At 44.3% G+C, this 23,304-nt stretch overlaps 1 protein-coding gene across 2 annotated transcripts in view; it reads right to left on the reverse strand.

Moving 5' to 3' along the window:
- Positions 1-23,304, reverse strand: part of GALNT16 (polypeptide N-acetylgalactosaminyltransferase 16) — a 74,923-nt gene that overhangs the window by 37,523 nt on the left and 14,096 nt on the right. For both annotated transcript variants that reach the window (XM_066188222.1, XM_066188221.1), the window contains exon 2: positions 509-684. In XM_066188222.1, coding sequence (XP_066044319.1) covers positions 509-684 — 176 coding nt within the window. The remainder of the gene's footprint in view (positions 1-508; positions 685-23,304) is intronic.

Consider the following 23,304-nt stretch of genomic DNA (forward strand, 5'->3'; position numbering starts at 1 on the left):
AAGACACAAAGCACTGCATTTGCATGTTAATTTCATCCCTACCCCAGCAGCCCTCATCCAGTGATGTTCAGGCTGCAAAGATGCACCAAACCAGCTGCAGACAGCCAGGGCACAGCAGGTGAGGAACACGAGACTAAAGCAAGGCTGCAACAAAGGTGTACTTTGCAGCCAGGACAGAAGGATGCTGAGAGAAGCCGTGAGTGTGGGAGCAATTGGACAAAAAAACAACTGTCCAAGGAGCAATCTGAGCTGCAGTGGAGGGCTGTGCTAAAACATGACCTGGAAAAAGAGATGTTAGAAAAGTCTCAGGCTGGGACTGAATTAGTCAAGGTTCTCCAAGCATTTGAGACCTTTCCAGACGAACCATGAAATTCAGTGAAAGAGTGGACCATAGCTGGCAAAGAAAAACCCCAAATATCCTTAGCCAACATTTCAGACTGCCAGCGGGGAGCAGTGGCCTCCCTGCAGCAAGCAGCAGGCAGGGCTGGGAGCAGGGGCGGCAGGGTACCTGTAGTGCCTGGTGTCCCGGATGGGCCGGTCGCTGCTGAGTTTGTCGCTCTCCAGCTGGTTAAAGGCGTGCTGGCGGTAGGGGTCTTCTCCGGCCTGCAGCACCTTGGAGGACAAGTACGCCTTCTCGTCAAAACCCCGCCGGCTGCTCTTCTCTCCCTGCGGAGCCCTCGTCATCTAGAGCAGAGACAAACATCACAGCATCAGGGAGAGCAGCTGGCCCACGTTTAGACAGAGGTAATAAGTTCAGACATTGCCACACATCTGGACATCACTCAGGTATGGGGGAAGGCAGGATAGGCAAGAGCTTGGAAGGGAAAGCAGGAGTCCTCACAGATAGGGTGTTAAAATTGCCATCCCTGAGGAAAATTGCAGGCTTCGCTATCCTTACTGACTGAGCTTGGGATGAAAGCTGCTGTTCCTGATGGCTCAGGCAGAGCCAAATTCCCTTTAGCACCTGTTACACAGAATGTGTGAGACTACAGGCATTTGGAAATCCTTCCAGGCAATGAATGTCTGAGAGCAGTCTCTAGCCAAGGTGGCTGAGATACCGTATTTTGAGGAAAAGCAGTTTCAGCCTTTCAACAATCACTACCGCATACAAACATAGAGGCAGCTGATTTACTAGGTGCCCTGCCGTGTCTTGCTCAGACTTGCCCAGTCTCTCAGATGTCCCTGATACAGTTGAAAACAGGACATGACTGCCCCCAGTACCCCCCAAGAGTTAAAAGGCCAGGGCCACCCCTCTCCTCTCCTAATTTTCCTCTAACTTTCCTAGGCCACAGAGTCAGTACAGTATCAGCACCTGAAAACCATTCATTAGGGTCATCAGGAGGGGGGACAGGCACAGCTCTGGCCCTCTCTTAGGTACATGATTCTGTTTGGAAACAACCTACAAACTCTAAAAATATTTGCTCATAAAGCAATCAAGACTGTTTATACAATAAAAGCAGGTCAACAAATTGTCTGTGGTAGCTGCTTGATAGACCAAATAATGAAGAAGACAAAATACTCCCAGCCTTGCAAGAGAATGCTAGAACTCCCTAAAACTTCTGCAAGAGGCAGACACCAGCACCTACACATCTCATTCAAAGCACTAGATAATCCCCAGATCTTGAGAACCTTTTATGTAAAATAGCTTGGATACTCTTTAATACTAGGCTTGATCACGTTTCTCCCTCTGCTAAAAATCTCCTTTCAGGAGTTACAGAGGGCAAGAGACCAGAGAATGGTCCCCAGTAACACACAACATGTTGGTTGAGCCATCCTAGTGGGTTGGGAAAGAATTCAAGAGACCCAACACCACAGCAAATTCCTTAAGCAGGAGAGTGCTTAGAAGAGCATTCATCTCTGCAACGAAGCCCTCTGACAAGGGCTACCCTTCAGTGCAGACAGCCCGAGGAGAACCAGACAGTCAGGTAAGATGAGGGCAAATGAAATTCAGCATAGAGAAAAGTGCAAGACAATGAGCATTAGAAAAAATAAATTGAACCACTGATGTACACTGATGGATTTCAAATGAACCGTGACCACTCAGGCTACAGATCTGAGCATCCCCGTGGACAGCTCAAATGAAACCCTGCACTCCGTGTGCCGAGATGGGAAATGCAGCAAATTGAGTGCACTGCAAATGGGACAGAGAAAACTGAAACCATCGTGAGCAGTTATATGAAATCAGTGACAGCTCAGCAGCCATGGCCAGAGCACTAGCTTTTTCAAGCCTGTGTCTGGAAGGAAGTTACTGGAGGATGAAGAGAAATAAGAGGTTAGGACTATTCCATTTGGAGAGAAGATTAATTAAGTCAGAAAATAAAATGAAGGTGGGCCATAAATTTATGCCTTATACAGCCAAAGTCAGCCTGATGCTAAGATTTCCCTTTCTCACCATACAAGAATGAGGCAAACATCTTTTCATGGGGAAAAAAAAATAAAAAGAGCTATTATTTTCAACACTGAGAAATGCCTTCAGCCACTGCCCAACCAAGCCAATGTTTATGGATCTGCCCTTGTGTAGGACACACATAGGCACACTTCAGTGGGTCAGTCTGCCTCTGCTCTGCTCCTCCAGGCAGACTGCCCTGCCCTGCCACCCCTTCTCCGGGGCTGCAATCCCCTCCGCCCCTTGCAGCCACCACATCACCTGGGCATGGTGCTGGGTAACATCTTGGCTACTTTTATGGATGGTTGCACAGCCTGCTGCCTAGAATCTCCCTCGAATTTCTATTTTCAGTATGATGAGAAAATAATTACTTTCATATCTCTAAAAACTGAAATGTTTTCTTTCCTTAAATCATACAAGGAGTTTTGTCAAACTCAGCTTCCATTTCTCTTTTTCCTTTTGCCCTAGAAAACAATGCTGCTTTGAAACAAAAGCCCAGCTTATCACACACCTTTAAATATTTTGCAGTCATTTGCTTGCCCTTTGATACCTATCTCTTGTCCCTCCAAGTCCCGTAAAAGCAACAGCTGTTTTTGGTTTATGTTGTCAGGAACATACTAGAAAATGCTGGAAATGACAACATATCTTCAGGAGACGTTTTTCCCAGGACAGTGCGAGGGCTGGGGGTCCCTATAGTGGGGAGCAGGATCTGACAGGTGAGGACAATCCTATGCCCCAGCCAGAAGTGGGCACCAGGGCAGGGGCAGCAGGGCAGCCCCACCCCTGGGAATCAGGCATCTCCCTGGGGAAGGGCAGGATGAGGGCCTACCGTTGGCAGGGCCCCTGGCTGGGCAGGGCAAGGCTATTTGGAGTTGGAGACCAGCCCTGCTGCAGCATCACTGGGGCAGGGACTGTGAGACCCTGGGGTCCTGGCCATAGGCAGGGAGGGGAGAGTCCCAGGGAGTGGGCAGGGACAGGAAGGCCCTTTATTGCCCTAAAAGCCATGACATATCTCAACTTGAACTATATGGGGTAATTCTTCTAGATACCATGGTTCTCACATTACTTACACATCAAAAAGTGGTAAAAGATCCCTGGGAAATGACTGTCAGTTAAGAGTTAAGTCCCACTTGCAGTTTTATCTCAGACAGTATTTCTTTGTGCTCTCTTCAAATAGGGAAAAGGGAGGATTCAGAGGATGATATCTAGGAGGGCCTGGTTTCAGCTTCCAGAAAGGCAGCTAATCAATAGATAATCAACAAGTAACCCAACATCCATCTATGAGCACCAAGAAGATAACAAGGTAATAAATAGGAGCTAACTGAGATTTGTCAAGACCGAGTCATGTCAGACCAAACTAATTTTCTTCTGTGATGGAGTAATCAGGTTCAAGGGTATGGAGAAGCAGGAGATAGATACATCATGACTTTGAGAATGTTTTTGGTAGGGGCTGTTAAGATGCTGTCATTAGCAAGCAGAAAAATAATAGTCTGGGTGAAACTACTGCAGAATGGGTGAAACTGGTTGGAAAGCTACTGGTGGAGCATAATTATTAGCTGCTTACTGTCAGAGCAGAGGGGTAAGAGCAGATCTTAGGGGTTTGTTCTGGATCCAGCACTATTCAGTATTTTCATAAATACCTTGGATATTCAGACACAGTATGTTTGTCAAATCCATAGGAAATCCAGAAAAAATGTCAGACTCACTGGGTAACAGGATTAGAATTCAAAATTATCTCAACACATGGAAAATACATTTGAAAACAATAAAAGCAATTCAGTAAGGACACTGCAGACCTTTACAGTTCACCAAGTCTGTGCTGGCACAAAACATGGCAGAGACAGCATGGTAGCAACTCCCCAGAAAAGCCCTAGACATTACAGCTCATTACAAACCACATGACAGCAAAGTCAGATTAAAAAAGCAGAGCAAACACAATCCTAAGTGGAGCCTAGACAGCTATGAACTAGCCTGACAAAGTGAATACAAAGATTATCTTTAAGGACTGACTTGCTTTAACAGATTATATTCCTAGGACATAGATGTTGCACTACAGGACGTTTATTGCTGTGAAGTTAAATGATACTTGACAGGAACAGCACAGGTTCTCTATGAAACCCTGCCAAACACTGTGAGAAGGGCAGACTAATGTCTACCCCCCTGTTTCCTGTCTCTTCACCTTAACACCTCTCACTTCAGGAAGCAGTCAATATAAGCAGATATTAGCTGTAGTATATTAAAGGCACATTATGTACAGCTGAGTGCAGGGTCAAGACTTCTACCCTACCAACAGGACAGTTCCTACCCCTAGGTCCTTTATGTAGTTACACACCCTGTATCCCCATGCCTGGGGGTGGAACTACAAGTGTGAGTTAGGGGAGCAGAAGAGCCCAGTCCCAGTTCCTTATGACTGATGCTCTCTGATAGATCAAAGGGAAAAAAAGCTATATGAAAGCAGAAATAAAGATGAATAGGCACTGGAAATGTGAGTGTCTAGACTGGGGATTAGCAAACAGTTTGTACAAATTAAATTTTGTCCCAAACATTGCTGAGACCTCCAGAAAATTCACATATCAAAATTTCAGGAAATATTGTACACCTTCTAATCTTATTTCACCATTTCTTATTTTCATATATGATTTGTTCTTTCAGTGACAGAACAGACTCAGGTGCTCTTCTGCTATTGAAAGCATGTTCTGATTTGTGTTTTGATATGGTTCAAGAGACCAGAAACTATTTAAATAGCAAAATTAACTTCGTAAGCGAGGGATTAAGGTAAAGGAATTAATGCCATGCATGTCTATGAAAACTTGAGAGCCTCATTTCTCAGTGAACACAGGGATACTCCTCTAGGCCTGATTCCTTGTGAAATAGCAAGACTAATAGAGACAATGCCATTCATCTCTGGCATCTCTGCCATCAGACACAGGCACACCAGCTGCCACATCGTGGTAACAATCACTAAAACCAGAGCTAGGGAATTCAGGGTCCCAAGGTGCACTTTTTTAACAGCAGTCTTGGCCAAATTCAAAAAGAATAACCATACTCCAGAGGTCAAACCACTACTTAATTAGAGTAAGGTATGTAAAACTTTCAAAGGCAAGTGCAATTAATCATTTAACAGTTACTGTGAAATTAGTCCAGCAGCAGTTTTACATGACAGGATATACTTTGCAGTTCTTGCACTTCTTACAAGCGTTTAGTGCCAGTACAACAAATGGAGCAGGGGGTGCCATGCTTCTCCTTTGTTTCAAGCTCATTTTCACAATCGCCTCAGCTCTGTCAAACCCCAGAAGTGAAAAGCATCAATTCTAAGCCATCCCCACTAAATGTATTTCCATGGAAGACCTAACTGACCAGGAAGGTCTAATTGACCAATATGGACACAAAGCAAGCCAGGGAGTAACAACTGCACCAAACCTTCTTCCCTCTTGAGGCCCCCCTTCAATTTACCCTGCTGCTGCAGCCTCACACACTGTCACTGCCATGTCCCCTAACCCTGCCAGCGCCTCCCTCCCAGCCAGTTCTGCACATCCAACTCCCCCCAGCAGATTTCTCTCCTCTGAACTGGTTTAATGCCAATTTCAACCCACTATGTTGAGGTACAAACTTGCTGGCTGTGCAAATCCTCATCCCTCAGAACAAAGGCAAGAGCCGGTTCACCTCTGCAAACCCCACTGGTGCTGTTGGGGCCTACACGGTGTGACATTTCTCCGCAGCCTCACTCCACATGCACCATACACTGTCCCAGTGACCTGAAGAAAAGTCCCAGAGAGGACAAGCCAGCACAGCACAACCACCAGCAGTGAGATGCTGGGAAGAACAGCAGTCCTTGGGGATGCTACAGAGACAGGGGGCTGCTCAGCTCTGTAACCCATACAGAGCTGGCACAAGGATGGGCTGTGACTGGCACAGATCACAGGCCACCACTGACAGCTGCAGCAACTCCCAAAAAATTCCAAGGGAGCAAGCTACTCTCTATGGGCTGAACCTGGAAGATCACGTGAGCTAAATGCCTGTTGCCAAAAAGCATTTGCTTTAGAGGGTGTGTTGCATTTCCAGTCCGCACTAGGAACCCCAGTGCGCACATGGCTTTTGTTATGTCTCATGAAATAGTCTGTACAGTTCTCCAAAAAACTGTTCCTGGTCTTCAGAGACAAAAGCCTGTGCCTGACAGCACAAGGCCTATTTTATTCATGCTTTGTTAAACTGTGTAAAGCATTTTAAATGCGGTTTGGGAACCATGCACTTATGGAACTTCTACTATGAAATTTTAATAAAAATTACCACAGTTAAATAGAACCATCACTGTTCTTTGAGAAGTGCAAGTGCTGACAGCAGAGCCCAGAGACCAATTTCAATGTTTCATTTGTAGCTTGCATAAACTGGAGTAACACGATGGAAAGAGTAAAGCAACTTGATCAGCTCCCGTGGCACCTAACTGGTCACCAAAAGAATTTCTACTGCCATTAACAATGGGCAATCTTGAGGCCTGCTGCCAGTTCCAAACTGGAGACCAGCAGCAGATGCCCAGTAGGGGCTATTTCCAATGCCGTCTGAGAAGAGCCCATGGTCACCAGCTCACAGGGCTTCTCCAGGCCCTGTGACAGAGCTGTAGTTGCCATGGGATGGCGAAAGCGAGAAACAGAGGTTGTCTGCTGGGGTTTGCTTTCCACTACTGATGCTTGCCCAAAGTACCTTTCCACCTCTCTATTCTTTTCCATAGTCTCTGGGCATTTATTGCTTTCCGTGCATGCAGAGGCAGTTCCCTGTCAGCTCTGCACGACTTGCATCTCAGCTCTCTTCTGGCTTTGCCCTGAGAAGCCCTTTCTCTCTATGCGTGCCTCATGACTAGAAAGTCATGCCATTCCGCCAAACATTTTCTATTTTGTTCTTTTTTCCTTCCCTCAGAGTTTTGCCAGACACTGAGTTGTTGACAAGGAAAGTGTCCTCAAGAATCTGACCCACAAAGTTGGAAATTCTGTACAAGATAAGAAAGGAGAAACAACTACATTTCTGCGTTCAGTTTCCACAGCAATGTTCTCCCCACAACCAGCAATTTTTGGATGCAACTTTCAGACCCTCCTCCAAGAGATACAGAAGATGGCACAATGTATTCCATGTTATTGCCTACAGCGTGGATTAGGTGAACATCACAGACTACTACGATGTCTGCCACAAGCAGACATGTGTTGTTGGTGTGAAGAATTTAGAAACAGGATGTTGCTGACTTACAGGTCACAACAGTGTGTTGATGGACAAGGTTTGGTCACTAACCTTCAAGCAGACTTGCCATGGTCCGACTGCTGGTCTTTTGGGCAGTTTAAGGGAAGAAAGCAACACAAGAGAGCAAAACAGTGTGTGGGAAGTTTACAGGGAGGGCAGCAAAAAAAAACCCCTCTTGAGTAATTAAATTACTGACTCTATAATGAGCAGTGGTTCTCTGATACCCTCATCCAACTTCTCAGCACACAGAAGGGCGGCATCTGTCCTACCACACTCCCAACTCCTTGCTTTCATGTATAAGTACTCACAGTCTTGCTTCTGAGGCAGCCATGTGGCCTCTGCCTAATGCTCCTACTTAGCCATCTCTTTAGTGTCTCTGTGGAGAAGCATCCTTCCCATAATATTTCATCCAGATCTTGCATGTCCTTGTCTACAGGAGGGAAGAGATGCTTCCAGGAAGCATGGCTGGATCACTTTGCCCAGCTCTCAAGGACATGCAATGCAGCATGGGCTGACAACTGGAGGATGGCCAAAAGTAACACAGAGCACAAGTGCCAGCACTACAGCACACATTAGAGTCATTCATTTTGCAAACAGCAGCCCCAAAGGGTGTGAGGTACTTGCTGCTGTGCTTGTTACAGGAGCTCAGCACCAACCTGTGTGCAAAGAAGTTACTTCCACATGTAGTGACTGGTTTCCACACCAACTAACCTCCCTCCATGCCCACCTACATTACCAATCAATGCATAAATCCTGCCAACTTGGATTACCCTCTGAATACAGTCCTGATGTATATTCATTGTAGAATGATAACCTGAGAAGCCGGAATTTATTATACAACCTCTCATGTGACAGGTGCACAACACTACTGTTTATCCTACTCTGCCGCTGGCCAAGGCAGATATAGTATATATAGATATATAGCATAAGGAGATGACTTCTATCAAGTATGTCCATCTTTGATCTAGCTGTTCAATCCTGAAGAGACTTTCAGCAATTAACAAAGGTTAGACCCTAAACAGCGTTCTGGCCCAGTTGCCCAGAGGCAGGAAGACATTGCCCATAACTGGAGAAAGGGGACAGGATGCCCTAAGGTATCCTTCTGGTCTTTTGTTTTCAGGAGTGTTGAATAAAGCAAGGCAATGGAAGCAAAAAGGGCTTCAAAGACAGATGCCTGAGGGCAGTCTCTTCCAAACAGCTTGGAGGAAATGAGGCTGCTCAGAATCATAGAAATTTAGACTCCAGATAAGGTAATGCAGTTGCCAAGGTGCTTTCCTTCCCTCAGCTGGAAGTCTAATGCACATAGATGTCTATTATGAAAATGTACAATATATTTTTTTTGTTTTAATATATGTATGACATTTACATACATTAATTTTTGTATAAACACCCGCATGTCCAGACTCACATACATCTGGCTTCTATGTTTGTTCAGTCTTTATCTCATACCCTGGAATAATGCCATTTGTTCCCTATTCAGCAAACTTTGTTGTGACATGAACACTGCATAGAAACATTTATGGTGTTGTATTCCACTCCAGGAGAAAAACAACATGGAAAACCCCATGAGAAATAGTGAGCGGAGGGTTTTCCAAGTTGCTGACTACCAGCACAAGAAGGAAGTGTGAGGTCTGCACGGTTGCTGTTCCCTGAAACAGCACTTGTTTTCCAAGCACATTTCCCTGTATCCATAAATATCCATGACAACATCTGGTGTCAGGGAGAAGACAGACAGGACAGCACACTCTTTGAATACCTAAGGGACTAGGCTGTTCATGCTGGCACCCACACCAAAGCAGCAGCACTGTCAGAAAGAGATCCCCACAGGTAGCTGGGGTCATAGCGCCTCTGGGTATGAAGGTTTTGCACAGAGAAGATGGTCACATGGACATGAAGCTGTCTGCATTCAGACATCTGTTCAGTATCACACAGGAAATCTACTCAGCCAAAGCCATCCAGGTTACTTACTGTATGCAGGAATACTGCTCTGCTAAAGGTCATACCTACACAATCTTTAAAAGAGTGTTTTGAAGTCTTCAGAGTATAAAGGGTGCTAAATGAAGAAGCATTTTCTCTTTTGGAAAAATATCCCTGCCTTCATAGACATTTAAATATGCAAAGAATGCCTCTCATTTCCCAGTGATTTTGAACTAGGAAAACAAAGAAGAAAAAGGAACAATATTCTGTTATTTGTCTTCTAACCGTTAGATACACAGTGGCCACTTGGGTGTTACCTGAACCTTGATTTATAGCACCTGTATCAAGGCAGACTGACATACAGCATTCTGTATCAAAATTATGCCCCCATGGTCACCTGGGAACTGCCAAAAAGCCAACAAGACACATCAAATGAGGGTGGTCCATGTCTTCATAAATCATCAGTCACATAAACTGCATCTCTCGCTGCCCACTCCTCCACCCACACTGCCTGCAGAGACACAACCTGGGTATGTGCCTGCCCTGCTGATGTACTAATCTATTCCCTTTGAACTCCAGTGACCTACATTCAGTCCCTTCGTCCCAGTGAATCACAACTGTCTGGAGTGACAGATGCTGCCACAGATATTTTCACAGAAAAGGAGAAAGCAACTTTGGGCCTCATAAGCTGCTAACACAGTAAGCAGTGAACTGGTTACCTAAGAGATGAGCAGAGGTCAGCTGGCACTGACAAGCGGGCACCACTCACCCAAAGTATTAAAGTATTTAATTATGTTAAGCTTGGGGCTCATTTTCTTTGCCTTCAAGATGACGCTGTAAAGGCTTTTTGCTAAGGCTAGAGAAAGGAAGCTAAAGTGCCTTTTTAATCATTCATCCTCAAGAGTTAGAGCTTTAAATGGAGATTAGAAGATTAAGAATAAAATAGTTCGGTTTTGCAACAAGCCAACATTCACACTCACAAAAATACTGTGCACATGCACAGATGAGCCAGGAAGACAAAGGGACACCTCAGGACATTTCACACCCCCACCAGGGATAAAGCCAGCCCCACAGCAGGAGCTGGGAATTTCTCCCTGTCTTCCAGCAAGGAAAGACTTTTCCCTAATATGTTTTTGTTAGCAGGTCTTGCTCAAACAGTCATGATTTTAAATACAAACCAGTTCTGCACCAACTCTCTCCTCTCTTCCCATGTTATTCACCAGACTGATCCTGCCACACCTCTCACAGGTAGCTGCACAAGGCAGGTGAGAAGCACCGCACATCCTGCAGATGGAGCTGGGTGGCAACGTGGCCTCAGGAGCCACACTCCTTCCTGCCTTTGCGCCAGCTGGGCCCAGTACCATGTTGTTTCTGGAGGCTGGCCCACAGCCCCAGAGCTTGCACGAACCTTGTCTTCCCAGGAGATAACACCTGAGCAGGATCTGATCTTGACAAGTCAAGTAATTTGCCTCAACGCTCCACACAGCTCCTCCGCACATAAGCTTTTGAACATCACAAAGAAAGGCTCTCGGCAGGACGTATTGTTTGGGAGTCAGACAGACCCAATATGAAAATGCAAATTGTCTGTAAACCAACAACCAAAGTGACATTTAGCACTGTGACTTAATATAGCTCCTCATGTTGCTGCTGAATCATGACCTGGTTTCTTAGAGAATTTCAAGAATGACCTTCAGCTCACAATGTAAACTTGTATTTTGGAGGTTTGAAGCTATGAGACCTACTCCCAAAGACTGTACTGACATTTCTTCTGTAGTGACAACAGTGATGGTACGTACACATCCATGATTTCTTACAAAAATGAGTTCCTTTGTATAAGACCTTCTTCACTCAGACATCCCTGCTAGGCATTCAGCCCTGCAGCATGTAACATTGTTTTCTAATAGTGGAAAAATTCACTGCCTATTCGTCCATGAAGATTTGAGACATCAGGCCATTGCCATTTTGTTTAGGAGCCAAATGATATTCCATTTTAATTGATTAATTTTTCAGTTACTGCATTGCTCCAATTTCAGGACTTAGCAATCAATGTGAACTGACAAAACCCTCAGAGCTGCACTCTGCTTCTGTTTGGGTCTCCATTTGCAAAGGCATTAAATTCACCTCCCCAACAGCAAATTTAATCAAGGATGCATACCAATGAAGAATCATGCAATGGGCTTATATACACCTGTCAAATATGAAAAACACCTGTGCTATGCTATGCAGGCCTCTATCATTCTAGACTTCAATCACACTAATAATAAAGGCACCCTCAACAGCCCCTCGGCTCTGCTGTTTAGTCACTGTCAACCAGGAAAGAGCTGGATACGTAAGGAAGAGCAGAACCACCGAAGCATCACAAAAATACACTCAGGACAGGTATTGCCACAAACACTGCTCATGGAAATACAGTTCGACCAATGTACAAAGTGCCACCGCCCCTTGTCTCATTCTGCAGGTGCAAACTGCAGCAAAACCAAGTCAGTGATAGTGAGGATCTTTAAAATCCACTACTCAATCAATCCCTGTCCAATACAAAGGGCATCACCTGATTCCGCACACACAATGCTCAAAGTTCTGTATTGTAAAAACATCTTGTAAAGATACAACTCCTGAATTACGTTGTTAGGAGAACTCACAGTTTTTCTATGGACAGGATAAATCTTTGCTGTCACAGTTGCAAAAAAGAAAAAGATGGGTATCTAGAATTTCAAAAGCCAGAAGGTAAAGAACACAGAACTTGATTTTCAAATCAAGTAATGTTTGAATGGTTTGTGGTCAGCAAAAACACCACTACAGAAACCTTGGGCTACAGCTGTTTCTTTTGGCCTGGCTTAACAATAAATCAGATCAGGCAGATTTTGGGAGCTGCTGGTTTTGAGTTCATTTATGAAAAGGTATATCTGGCATTTTTCTCCACATATTCAACTAACGAAATTTTGCCCAAATTCCATTTTTAAAAAGCTCCCAGAGTCATGCAACCAAGTCCCACTTCCCTCTCATGCAAAAACTGCACTCCTGACATACCGGACTCCTCTCCTGGCCACCCAGCCATCAGCTCAGCAGTTTTCACTCTATGAGCAAGATTTCACTTTTCAAAGTTCATGTAAGGGTCACAGCAAGAAAAGTGGGTGTCTGTTTCTGATAGCTGGGGCTGTGATCCTTTGGCTTCTCAAGGTGTGTTGCGTGAGTATAACCAATACTGTCAAGAAGACAATTTTTCCTTCTCAAGATCCATCAGATGCTTTTTTAAAAATTCTTCTCTTCCAAAGTATGACAGTTGAGTACAACCAGCAGGATTGAGTGACCTCCACTCACAACCCTGGGCAACACAACAGCCTCACTTACCTCCCATTGCCTAAAGGTGCATTTTCCACCACACAGACCTCTTTCACCAAAGAGAGAGAATAGCTTCAAAAAGCCACTGCTCAAAGAACCTTGCCCAGGCCTTCAACAGCCTTTGAATGAAAAATAAACACAGACACATCCAGTCTTGTCACAGATCCATGAAACCCACAGGGCTGCTCATGAGGATGAGCACTGCTCAGTGAGTTCTGCCTTCTCCTCTCCACACAAAGCTGCATGAAGTGCACAGGCTTTGTTCACATTCAGAAGAACACAATGTAAAAGTCTGAGTGACTGTAAATTACTAGTTAAATTCAGTGGTAAAACTGCCAGTGACATCAGCAGAACTTCATCCACAACAAAAATACAGTGAGAAACAAACACACGCAGAGTACTCACAGAGGACCAAATTTCCTGCTATCTTTCAGAAATCTGGAAAAATTAAACTGCTTAGCACACTAAGGTTCCGTTTCTTACAACTCTTTATTTGCTCTAGAAAATGGCTCTTATTTAGAAACCATTTTAACTATGTTGTTAATGGCCTTCATTACCCAGAAGACAAATAATGTATAAATTTCTGGCTGGAGGTTGTGGTGGTGATGTAAAGATAAAAAGCAAAACAGCTTGTTCAAGGTATGGAGTCTGTAAAACAGCTCATTTTCTCCCAAACAGAAAAGAAAGTTGTGATATTCTTCACATTTCTGGCTTGCTTTTGTTTGGTTTCAGCATTTCTGGCTCCACAAAGGAATATGGGCGATGAACAAACATGAACAAAGGAAATGTGCTGAGAGGTTTGCTCGAAGTAGATTTAAAAAAAAAAATTAAAAAATCATAAAACCAAAAGCAGAACTGGGTTGCAAGCATCAAAGATATCACAAAATAAACTTAAACCCCCTCCAAACCCTGAAAACCCACAAAAACTTGAAAGGCCTGTTATAGGCAACAAGATGCAGGAAGCCTGTCCTCTGATTACAAAAGGTTAATAAGAAAGAGAAATCAGCTTGTAATTCTGCATCACAGTCTGGAATAAGCATTTCTTACCTTAGCTGATTGCATGTAAAAAGCATTCTGTATGGGTCTGACCATGGCAAGACCGTGGACTAACAGCACCCAGGCAGTGTATCCATCTCCATGCCCCGTTCCAGGCAGTTTCTCTCTGCCAGTGCTGAAGCTGGTTGGACCAGCAACACACCCAAATGTCAATAAAGAGCAACACCCTTTAGCAGAGCACCTTGCACTGAACAAAACAGACTTAACTGTTCAAATCTTATTTTTGATTAGCACAAAGGCAGCTGCCAGTGAGGTCCCTGCAACCAGAATGTGAACAGTAGCTCTCATGCCCAGTAGCGTCCACCGCTCACCATCCAGCCAACTGCCAGGACAGAATTCTTCAATCTTTCTCCCTAATAAAGATACGTAAGTAACGTGTACTGATGAAGGACTCTTCATGATCTGTCAGTATATATAGCTCTTTAGACAACTGTCACTCATACAGCTTACAGCTCTCTCTCTCTTGTCCCTTCCTCCCCAAGCCAATCTAAAAAAGGCATATTTAAGGTTGTAGGGTCAGGCACTCAGCAAAAAGGGCAATCCTGAATTTTAAGTGTCAATACAAAGCTACTTCTACCATGTATGTCCACTACAAGCTTTAACTGGCATGACTGCACATAATTACATGCCAATGTGTGCCCTCATGCAAGAGAGTGAACTCTCTGGAGTTCTTCCTCTGCTTCTCTGCAATCATGTACAAAGTACGGGAGAAACAAGTGGCATGCCAAAAGTGCCCAGATCAAGGTCCCACCAATATCTCACACACACTAGCTTTAAAAAATTTGAAGCCTGAAATCATAGTCAGGATTGCAACTTGGTCCCAAGGGGAGCCAGAGCAGCACTAAGCCAGAGAAATCTTTGCATTCCAAGAGGCAGCTTTCTTTACACATGCCAGGATCCTGCTAGGATCACCCTTAGGGAGGGACGTAGGAAACTAGACTTTTCTTTTTTAGGAGGCAGCATTTTCACAGAATCACAGAACGGGTAAAGTTAGAAGGGACGGACCACAGTGGGTGACCTGGTCCAACCTTCCTGCTCAAGCAGGGTCATCCTAGAGCACACGGCACAGGATTGTGTCCAAATGGCTCTTGAATATCACCAGTGAGGAAGACTCCACCACCTCTCTGAGCAATCTGTTCCACAAGGATGGTCACCCACAGAGGACAGAAGTTCCTCCTCATGTTTAGGTGCATCATTTCCTGCCCATTGCCTCTTTTCCTATTGCTCAGCACCACAGAGCAGAGCCTGGCTCCACCCTCTGACACTCTTCCTTCAAGACTGAAAAGGTTCCCTCTCAGTCATCTCTTCTGGAGGCTGAGCAGGCCCAGCTCTCTCAGCGTTTCCTCGCAAGAGAGATGGTCCAGTTCCCTCATCGTCTGTCATTTTGAGGTCTTCTCCTCTTCAAAGCCAGGCCTCCTCAGGACAGGTCTTTCCCTCCTCTAACATCAGCCTCCATAATTATAGCAGGGTCCCCTACAACTCTGTAATTGCCATTCTAGAAGCTCCTTCCCTTCTTCTCTTTATCTATTGGCCAGTCCTGCAGTATTTTCCAGTGGATGCTTGTGGAGAGAAAAATGGCTACCCAACCTACCAAGAAACCCCATGCCATAGGCATGCTGTGGAAGGACCTGCTCCATCTCTGTCAGAAATTCAATATGCTCTGCTATTGGTACCTTCCCTCTAGCAGGATTTTAACACTGCCCAAAACAGTGGAAAAATGGAAAACAAGACTGAGAGCAAAGCAAAACCCAGAATTACTGCACACACAAATAAGCACCACACCAGGGAAGAAGCTGAACTCCCTTTGCCTTCTCCCAGGCCTGTCATTGAATGTGCTTCTGGAAGCAGCAAATGATACCCATTTCCTTCAACGAGTCTAAGCCCTCCAAATGTCTGATGAAGGACCCAAGCTATTCTTAAACTCAAACTGCAGGACATTCCAGTGCTGCAGAATGCATTTGGCTGCTCATCTCTCATTGCCTGGCTGGGTAGCGAACAGGCAGTGAGAGACACACGCCAACAGCCTGCAACTGCTCCCAACCTGCCTCAAGCAGAGGGAGCAGTAGGTCTCATATTTGGAAAGATCCCAAGGTATCATAAACCTCCTGCTGTTTCCCTTAACAGCACATTTCTGTCTCTGATTGCATATGCAACCACCAGGGCACAGGCTATAAAGCCCAAGCCTACAGTTAAAACAGAGATCTGCCTGCATTTCTAGATGTTTGTTACCATAGCAATACCACAGTACTTTTTAGCTTGTTTTGTTGCTTTTGGTTTTTTTAAAGCTAAGTCCTTATCCAGTGCACACAGAGCCAGTTCCCAGCTATGTGAGAAGGAAACCTCACAGTGTGCTGTGCATGTGGCAGAGCCTCCTCCCTGGGAGCAGGGTGCTGAGAGGAGATGCTCAGCTCCTGCCTCAGCCCCACTGCGATTGCAGGGCTCTGCCCCCTTCATTCACCAAAGCCATTTCTGACGCCTGCACCCAGCATGGTGTTGCTTCCCACCCACGCTGATCAGCACCACATCACTCACTGCACTTCTTACCTCTTGGTACCTCTTGTGATTAACTTTTCTCATCCATCAGATTCTTAGGAGCATCCACTTTCAGCTTCTTCCTCAAACAGCTCAGCGAAAAGCAGCTTACAAGACCAGTACAAATAACATAAAGCCAACTTTTCCTTCAATGCTAGAGTTTACTTCAGGGTCTGGTAGTGATCTACAGAAGCCTTAAAACGAGTATCATAAGACTGTTTTCCAGGCCTGCCATATCAACACACAGCTTGGACAACAGCTTGTTTTTCAGCATACCATTTACAGGCTACTCCAAAGATTGTGAAAAAGACAAAAATATTGACTGACAGCTATTTACTCCTCAAATGTAACTAACGGTAGTCATGTTCAGAATCAAGGCTACCCACAGGAGAATCCTTCCAGAAGCAGAAAGAAATATATTATTTTGCCAGAAGATTTCTTTTATATATTTTTAAGAGTCAAACACTTGGTACATTTGGGTAATTTTGGAAAGCTGTCACTTTAGCAACCAATGCCCCAAGCTGGTGGAGCAGAAGAGCTTAGCAGCACACTTCATTAGAAACCAGTGAAGTTAAACAACAGAAAATTGTCTCCCACCATCAAACCTTTGTGAGGTATGTCCATCATAAAATGGAACAATTTTTGCACACTTATCTTGCTGATGCACTTGGACTGTACACAGCCCATGTCTGTATGCCAGTTCACAGTGGGTAACTGCCTGATATGGTTCCCGCAAACGAATAATCATTCCTTAAACGCAGGCAGCACAGGTTTGTACTGCAACACTAAACGAATTGATAGGTATCTGTCAGTCATGCAGAACAAGAAAATAAGTAATTTCATTAGAGGACAGTAGAAAGGTATCTTTCAAAAGTTCACTCATCCTTAGTCACAGATGAGGGAAGAAATCATGTTTCTCATTGCAGAAAAGTGATTTTTCTCACTGAAAGCAAAATTGTAATATGAGAAAGACTGCTTCAGAAATGGCTGCCTTTGAGAGAGACAATTGACACAGACCGTGCACTGTGGTGAAGGCAATGCAATAGCAATTTATATCTCTGCATTAAGCAGTGTCAACAGTTCAAATCCTACTGTGCCAGGTCCAAGACATGCTCATAGGTGTCAAGAGAAAAGATACCTATCTCAAGGAAGCCAATTAACTTGGGAACACTAAAAAAATCCATTAAAATCTCATGGGCAGAGGTACTACAACTCTCATAGCAATCACAAGTAAATGCTCATTTATTGTGGTTTTAATCCATGGAGTTGAAAGTGTTTCACTAGTTTTTGCTGGTGGGGCCTCTGCTGCAAGGCTCAGAGATCACCTCCAGCTAAAGTGGGGTCTACCCACTGCAAGCCACTGGTGACTTTATCAAAGGATATATGTGTGAGTGATCCCATCTTGAGCAAGCTCACCATCACACAAGAGAGTAAACTGGCTTGTCCCCAGCTCTTGGATGCCCCAAATCCTGCTTATGGGTGCTCAAGACAAGAGAAGCTTGAGAGGAAGGAAGGCAGCTGGGTCCCAGAGCTGCTTGCTCCATCATCCATTTCTGCAGGATGCCTCTGGGGCTTTTAAACTAAAGGTATTCAAGATGAACCTCTGCTTGATGGGGATGGAAGTGCATCAGCCAAATTGATCAGGTTTGGCATCTTATTAGGTAAGTATGTCAATTCTTTTGGTAGATACAGGGAGGCATTCTGATCTCCAGTACTTTTGCTCAAGCGTCCAAATGGCTTGCCGGCATTTTGTTTGTACCACTCAAAGCGTAGGACAAACATCAGACCTGAATTACTACTTTGAACAAAACAGGAAAAGAAGCACAAAGATGATAAAAATCCTCTGTACTGAAAAAAAGTCTCTGCAACAAGAACCTCAAGGCTTTCAGTATATACCCACACAAATAACATGTACAAATCTCCCAGACAACTCAGTTCAGAAACATGCCATATCTTTGGCCTCCAAAAAAAAATATTGCCCCTTTTTTTCCTCACCTGAAAGTGAGGAAGGGCTACAGAGATGTTAAATGGCTGCTGTTCTCTGCAGTCTAGAGCCAGGGGGAAAAGCACAAGGAAACAGAGCTGGTCCTATCTTGCTACTTGTGATATACTTCCCCACCAAATTAGCTTTCTTTATCCATCCCGCCAGGCCCCCTGCAAGCTCTTCACATCCTATGTCACTTAGATGCTCTGAGTCAGAGGCTGTCAGACTTTTCTATCTATAGGTTAATGTTAACTCTCTGAGTTATGGAGCCATTTAGCTCAGTGGCTCAACTGCAAAGATATTCCAGCAAGGCTGCTCCAGCTGTCCTTGGAGCTGAACTGAGAGCTCAGCTGGAGCTGGGGCGCAGCAACTGCCCCAGCAAACAACCGTCTCTAACCTGGTAACATCTTAACAGATGAAAGATCCTACACTTACTCCCTCACCCATCAGATATGCCTTTAACAGAATCCTCCTCTTGTAACATAAAGAGCAATATCGCCAGAACCAATTTCCAAATGACTGATAAATTTTGTAGGGAAGCAGCAAGTGGGAAAAGCATATATAGAACACCCATCCCCACACTCTGTTTTCCTACACACATCCACCCCTTCAATCTCTTCCCAGAGCACTGTGCTAACCTGTGTGAAACAGTAAGTTTTTAACCAAGAGGGAGAAGAACTCCCTCAACTTCTTTTAGTTAATAATGACTTTATGGTACCCTTCACTGCACACTTTCATGTTACCAGGCAAGTAACAGACATCATCCCTCTCATATCCCCTGGTTAATACCAGGCTAACAACAGGAATTTTCTTTGCAGTCAACCTACCAGAAGCAAAGCATTACCAGAATGGCATCTTCCCTTCCACCCAAGTGCTTTAACCTTGAGTACAAACATCATGGCATCAGAGCAAAAAATAGTTTTCCTCAGGGTCCACAGCCACCATCTGGTAGAGGTAACCTGGCTTTTGCTTCACCTGTTTCCCCCCGCACTCCATCCAAATACAACTGACATCCCTAAATGTCTTCTCAGTCGAGCTGTTGGAAGATGACCTCTGTCTCTAGACCTAGCAGGGCCCACGTCTCCTGCAGGTATGTAGGGACTGTACTGACTCAGCCTCTGCCTCTCTCACAGCCCAAAGGGCAGGCAGTACCCAGGGACAAGGAAATACAGGCATTATTTGTAGACAGATGGAGGGATGTCTTGGTAAGACTAGTTTCTCCTGCGTTTCACAACCTCCCAGGCAGTGTCCCTACCAGCAGCTGGCAAAATCTGGCAGAGTGGCATAGTCGCTCATTGTAACCTGCAGGGCAAAATATAAGATTCGTGCCTTCTCAGAGCAAGAGGAGCAGTAATAATTGCCTGCAGGTTCTCAAATCAAATATTCTCACTTCTTTCAGCGAGCCACCACAGCTGTCTACCCCTTCTGCCATTTTTGATCTTTTGGAGGACACAAACAATGATGTTCACAAGACTGCAGTCATGTCTTGCAACGCCCTTGAGAAATGATTAACACTCCCTTTCCATCTCAGCTAAAAGGGAAAACTGCAAAACACAAAACGGCTTCATCAAACATCTACTTCCAGATCTACCCAAGTCCTTCACCCAAAAGACCTTGCTAGTCTAAAACCTACAGTGTTTTATTTATTTAACTGCTTCCAGCAGTGCAAAGCAGCTACTGAAGAGCAGGTCTTCATTAAACACACAGACAAATATTTGTCGCCTCTCCAGTAACACCACTTATGACCTAGCTTTTATGCTTAAAGGGCAGAAGCAGCTGAAAATACCGGCTTTGACATACTGTGAGAGCCAGAGTGGGATTTGGCCCAGTACGGTACAAGTGAGCCCACCTGCTACAACACTGGCCTTCTCAAAACACACTTACTCCCTTCTCCCTGTAAGCTGCCTCTCTGGGCTTCCCCATCTGCCTCTGCCACACTGGTGTTGCTCCTCAAGGCTCCAGGGTTGAGGGAAAAGTCTTTGCCAAGTTAGAAGAGGGCTCAAAACTCATGTCTGAGACAGCTTCCATACGTTCACTTCCTTTTTAATCAGGGAAGGAAATGTTTCTCCTTAGCCATCTGTTAATACCATGATATCCATCTGGAAAGGAAGAAAGGACACAAACCAGCTAAAAGAAAATTTCCCCAAGGAGATAAATGGGCGTTATTGGCTAAAAACCCACCAAAATCAATTCTGCAATAGTCCAATAGTTCCTAGCTTAGGAGGAGGGCCCTGCTGCACCCCTGGCAAACATTTCAAATAAGGCTGATGTGCTTTGCAGCCTACAAGATGTTCTTGCTTTACTCTCTGCAAAAGACACAGACCCTTCAAAACCTGAAGGTAAGCAATTAATCCCTGGTGCTAGAAGCTAGGATTCACATAGAAGAACCTAATAAGCCATTTTTAACCTCTAATTCTTGAACACTGCACAGACAATTGACTTTCTCTTCTTTGAATGGTTCCAAAATGATCATGCCTTGGCCACCTGAGGGAGGGCAGAGAGAAAAAGCAGGGTGAAAGATGTACCCCAAACCAAGCTGTTAGTTTTGAAATTATCATAGCAAATGTTTTTCTTGCATCTATCCCTTCCTTTCTAGTGGCAGCATGGGAGAAGAGAATGTAGATGTTTTAGGAGAGGGCTGTTGTTAAAAATTTAAACATGCCATGATTTCCCCCCTTTATCCCTGCAGATCTAGATATTTTTGAATGTGCAAGTTTCAAGCATTTGCTGATCAACAGATAGCAAGCCTGGAACTACCTCAACCCAAAATCACTTGTTCATTAACTAATTAAAAGCATAATAATGGTAGCACAGGAATATCATAAGGAACTTCATCTTTCTGCAGACATCAAGGACTGCCAGTTTCATAGAAACAGTAAACAACAACAGACACATTTCTGAGGAATTTCTGAGGATGTGATTAATCTCTATCCCCTGCCATAATAACAAGAGAAGATGCCTATGTTTATGATGAATTCTTCTAATTAAGAACCCTGTGCAAATGGCATGTATTTCACACAAGGGATTCTGTCTAAACCAGGAACGAAATTCAAGGATAAAATTCAATTGCACAGCTAGGAAAGCACAAATCACAGGGACATTCTTCCTTCTTCCATGCAGGAGCCAATGAACCATTCCTGGACAACTCGTTACTGTCTGCCTCATTTGAGCCACTCATTACAAGGGCCTTCACTTCGCAGCACTGCAAGATGTCCCGCCTGCAAATGGAGACCTGACCACTCTCAATGCTGCCTTCTAAAGATACCCAGTGAGGAAAAGCACCATCCTGGGGGGCAAAGCATGCTGGCACTATGCATCAGCAGGGTATATTCACTTCAATTTTCCTCATTACCCCTGCCTTCCCTGCAGAAGAGCCATGACTATTTAAACATGTACTGAAGCTCTAAGGAAGGGGATGTCAGTTAAATGCCCAGCGGGAAAGACATTCAAAGAGAAAGTCAATGGAGCCTGAGCAATCAGTGTAAATCAAGACTTTAACCTTTCGGAGCCTCCTTCAGACTCTTGATCCATAAAAGAAGATGCTTAAACACTTAGCACATTTCTGAAGAGTCAAGTGCACATGACCTGTCAATTGAAAAAATGTTTATTACTGAAAGTACCAATTGAAGTGTTTCAGTCTTATTGTCTGTGGACTGTTTTCCCTGTGAAAACCATTGGGCAGAACAGACGCCACTACAAATCTGCTTAATGTAGATACAAGGATTCACTTTCAACATGTACATATCTAGTAGATAGCTCCTTAGCTTGATGCAATGTCCAAGTCCTAACTAATTTGACACTAGTAATTAAGTCATAACTATAGCAGCCAGTACCCCAGAAACTGCATAAAACCACAGTTTCTGTTTATCGACCAGCAGAGAGAAATCTGCCTGCCAGGAGGCTGAATCAGATGAGAGCAGTCCCTTTCCAATGCAGCAAAGAAAACTTTCAAGGAAAATCATCCTCTACCCACTGTTCTCTGAGGTAACGCAATTAGGCCATGACATACAGACAGGTCATTTAATACAACAGGAAAAAATCCATTGATAGCATTTCCCTTGCCTGAATGGAAAGACAGGCTGTTAAATTAGCTCTGAAGGAGCAGACAGGCCCCTCTAACAGCAATCCTCTCCTCCCAAACCACACATCTTTAAAGGGCAGCCAGCTCCAGCCCAGTCACATTGAATTCTACTCTGTAACCCCACCATCCTTAGATAATCTTTCCTGCTGCTTCCAGACACTGGTTCCAATTTGGCTCAATATAGACTAAAACCACAGCATTGTGCTTACTGCATTTTATATTGGAAACTTATTTAATGGGACAGGGGAAAGGAAGAGCTATCAGATGGTTTCTGTACCTTCCGAAGCAAGTCAGAAGCTCCAGGAGCCATGGAGCCATTTCTGCAGAAGGCAGTCAGCATTTGCAGGGAGGTTGCAGTCATTTTAAGGCAATATTAAGAGTCTACATTTCAGTGAACATACAAATATTTTAAATTTATTTAATTGTTCTAAATATATTTTAATACTTCCACACTTTCTCTATACTAGGAGAACACAATAAAGACACAAAAGTCCTTGCACTCAACATTTCTTCATACACCTTTCTCATCCCAAGGAAGCACCAAGCAAACTCCTCCAATTCAGATAAGCCAGTTTAGCAAATCAAGGAGAATATTGCCATCACACCATCACACTCTCAGAAATGTACCAAATCAATTTCATTAAAGCTAATAGAGTTTTTTTTAAAAGACATTTTTGAGAAATGCACAGTGACAAGTTCTTTCAGGTCAACACTTACTAAAGCACAGTATAAATACCTTCCTCCTTGCCAGACATCATGACTGTCCTGAGAACAGATAGCTGA

This window comes from Chamaea fasciata, unplaced genomic scaffold (assembly GCF_029207755.1).
Source record: "Chamaea fasciata isolate MVZ Bird 193981 ecotype frontalis unplaced genomic scaffold, bChaFas1.0.hap1 SCAF_7, whole genome shotgun sequence".
Taxonomy (NCBI): Eukaryota; Metazoa; Chordata; class Aves; order Passeriformes; family Sylviidae; genus Chamaea; species Chamaea fasciata.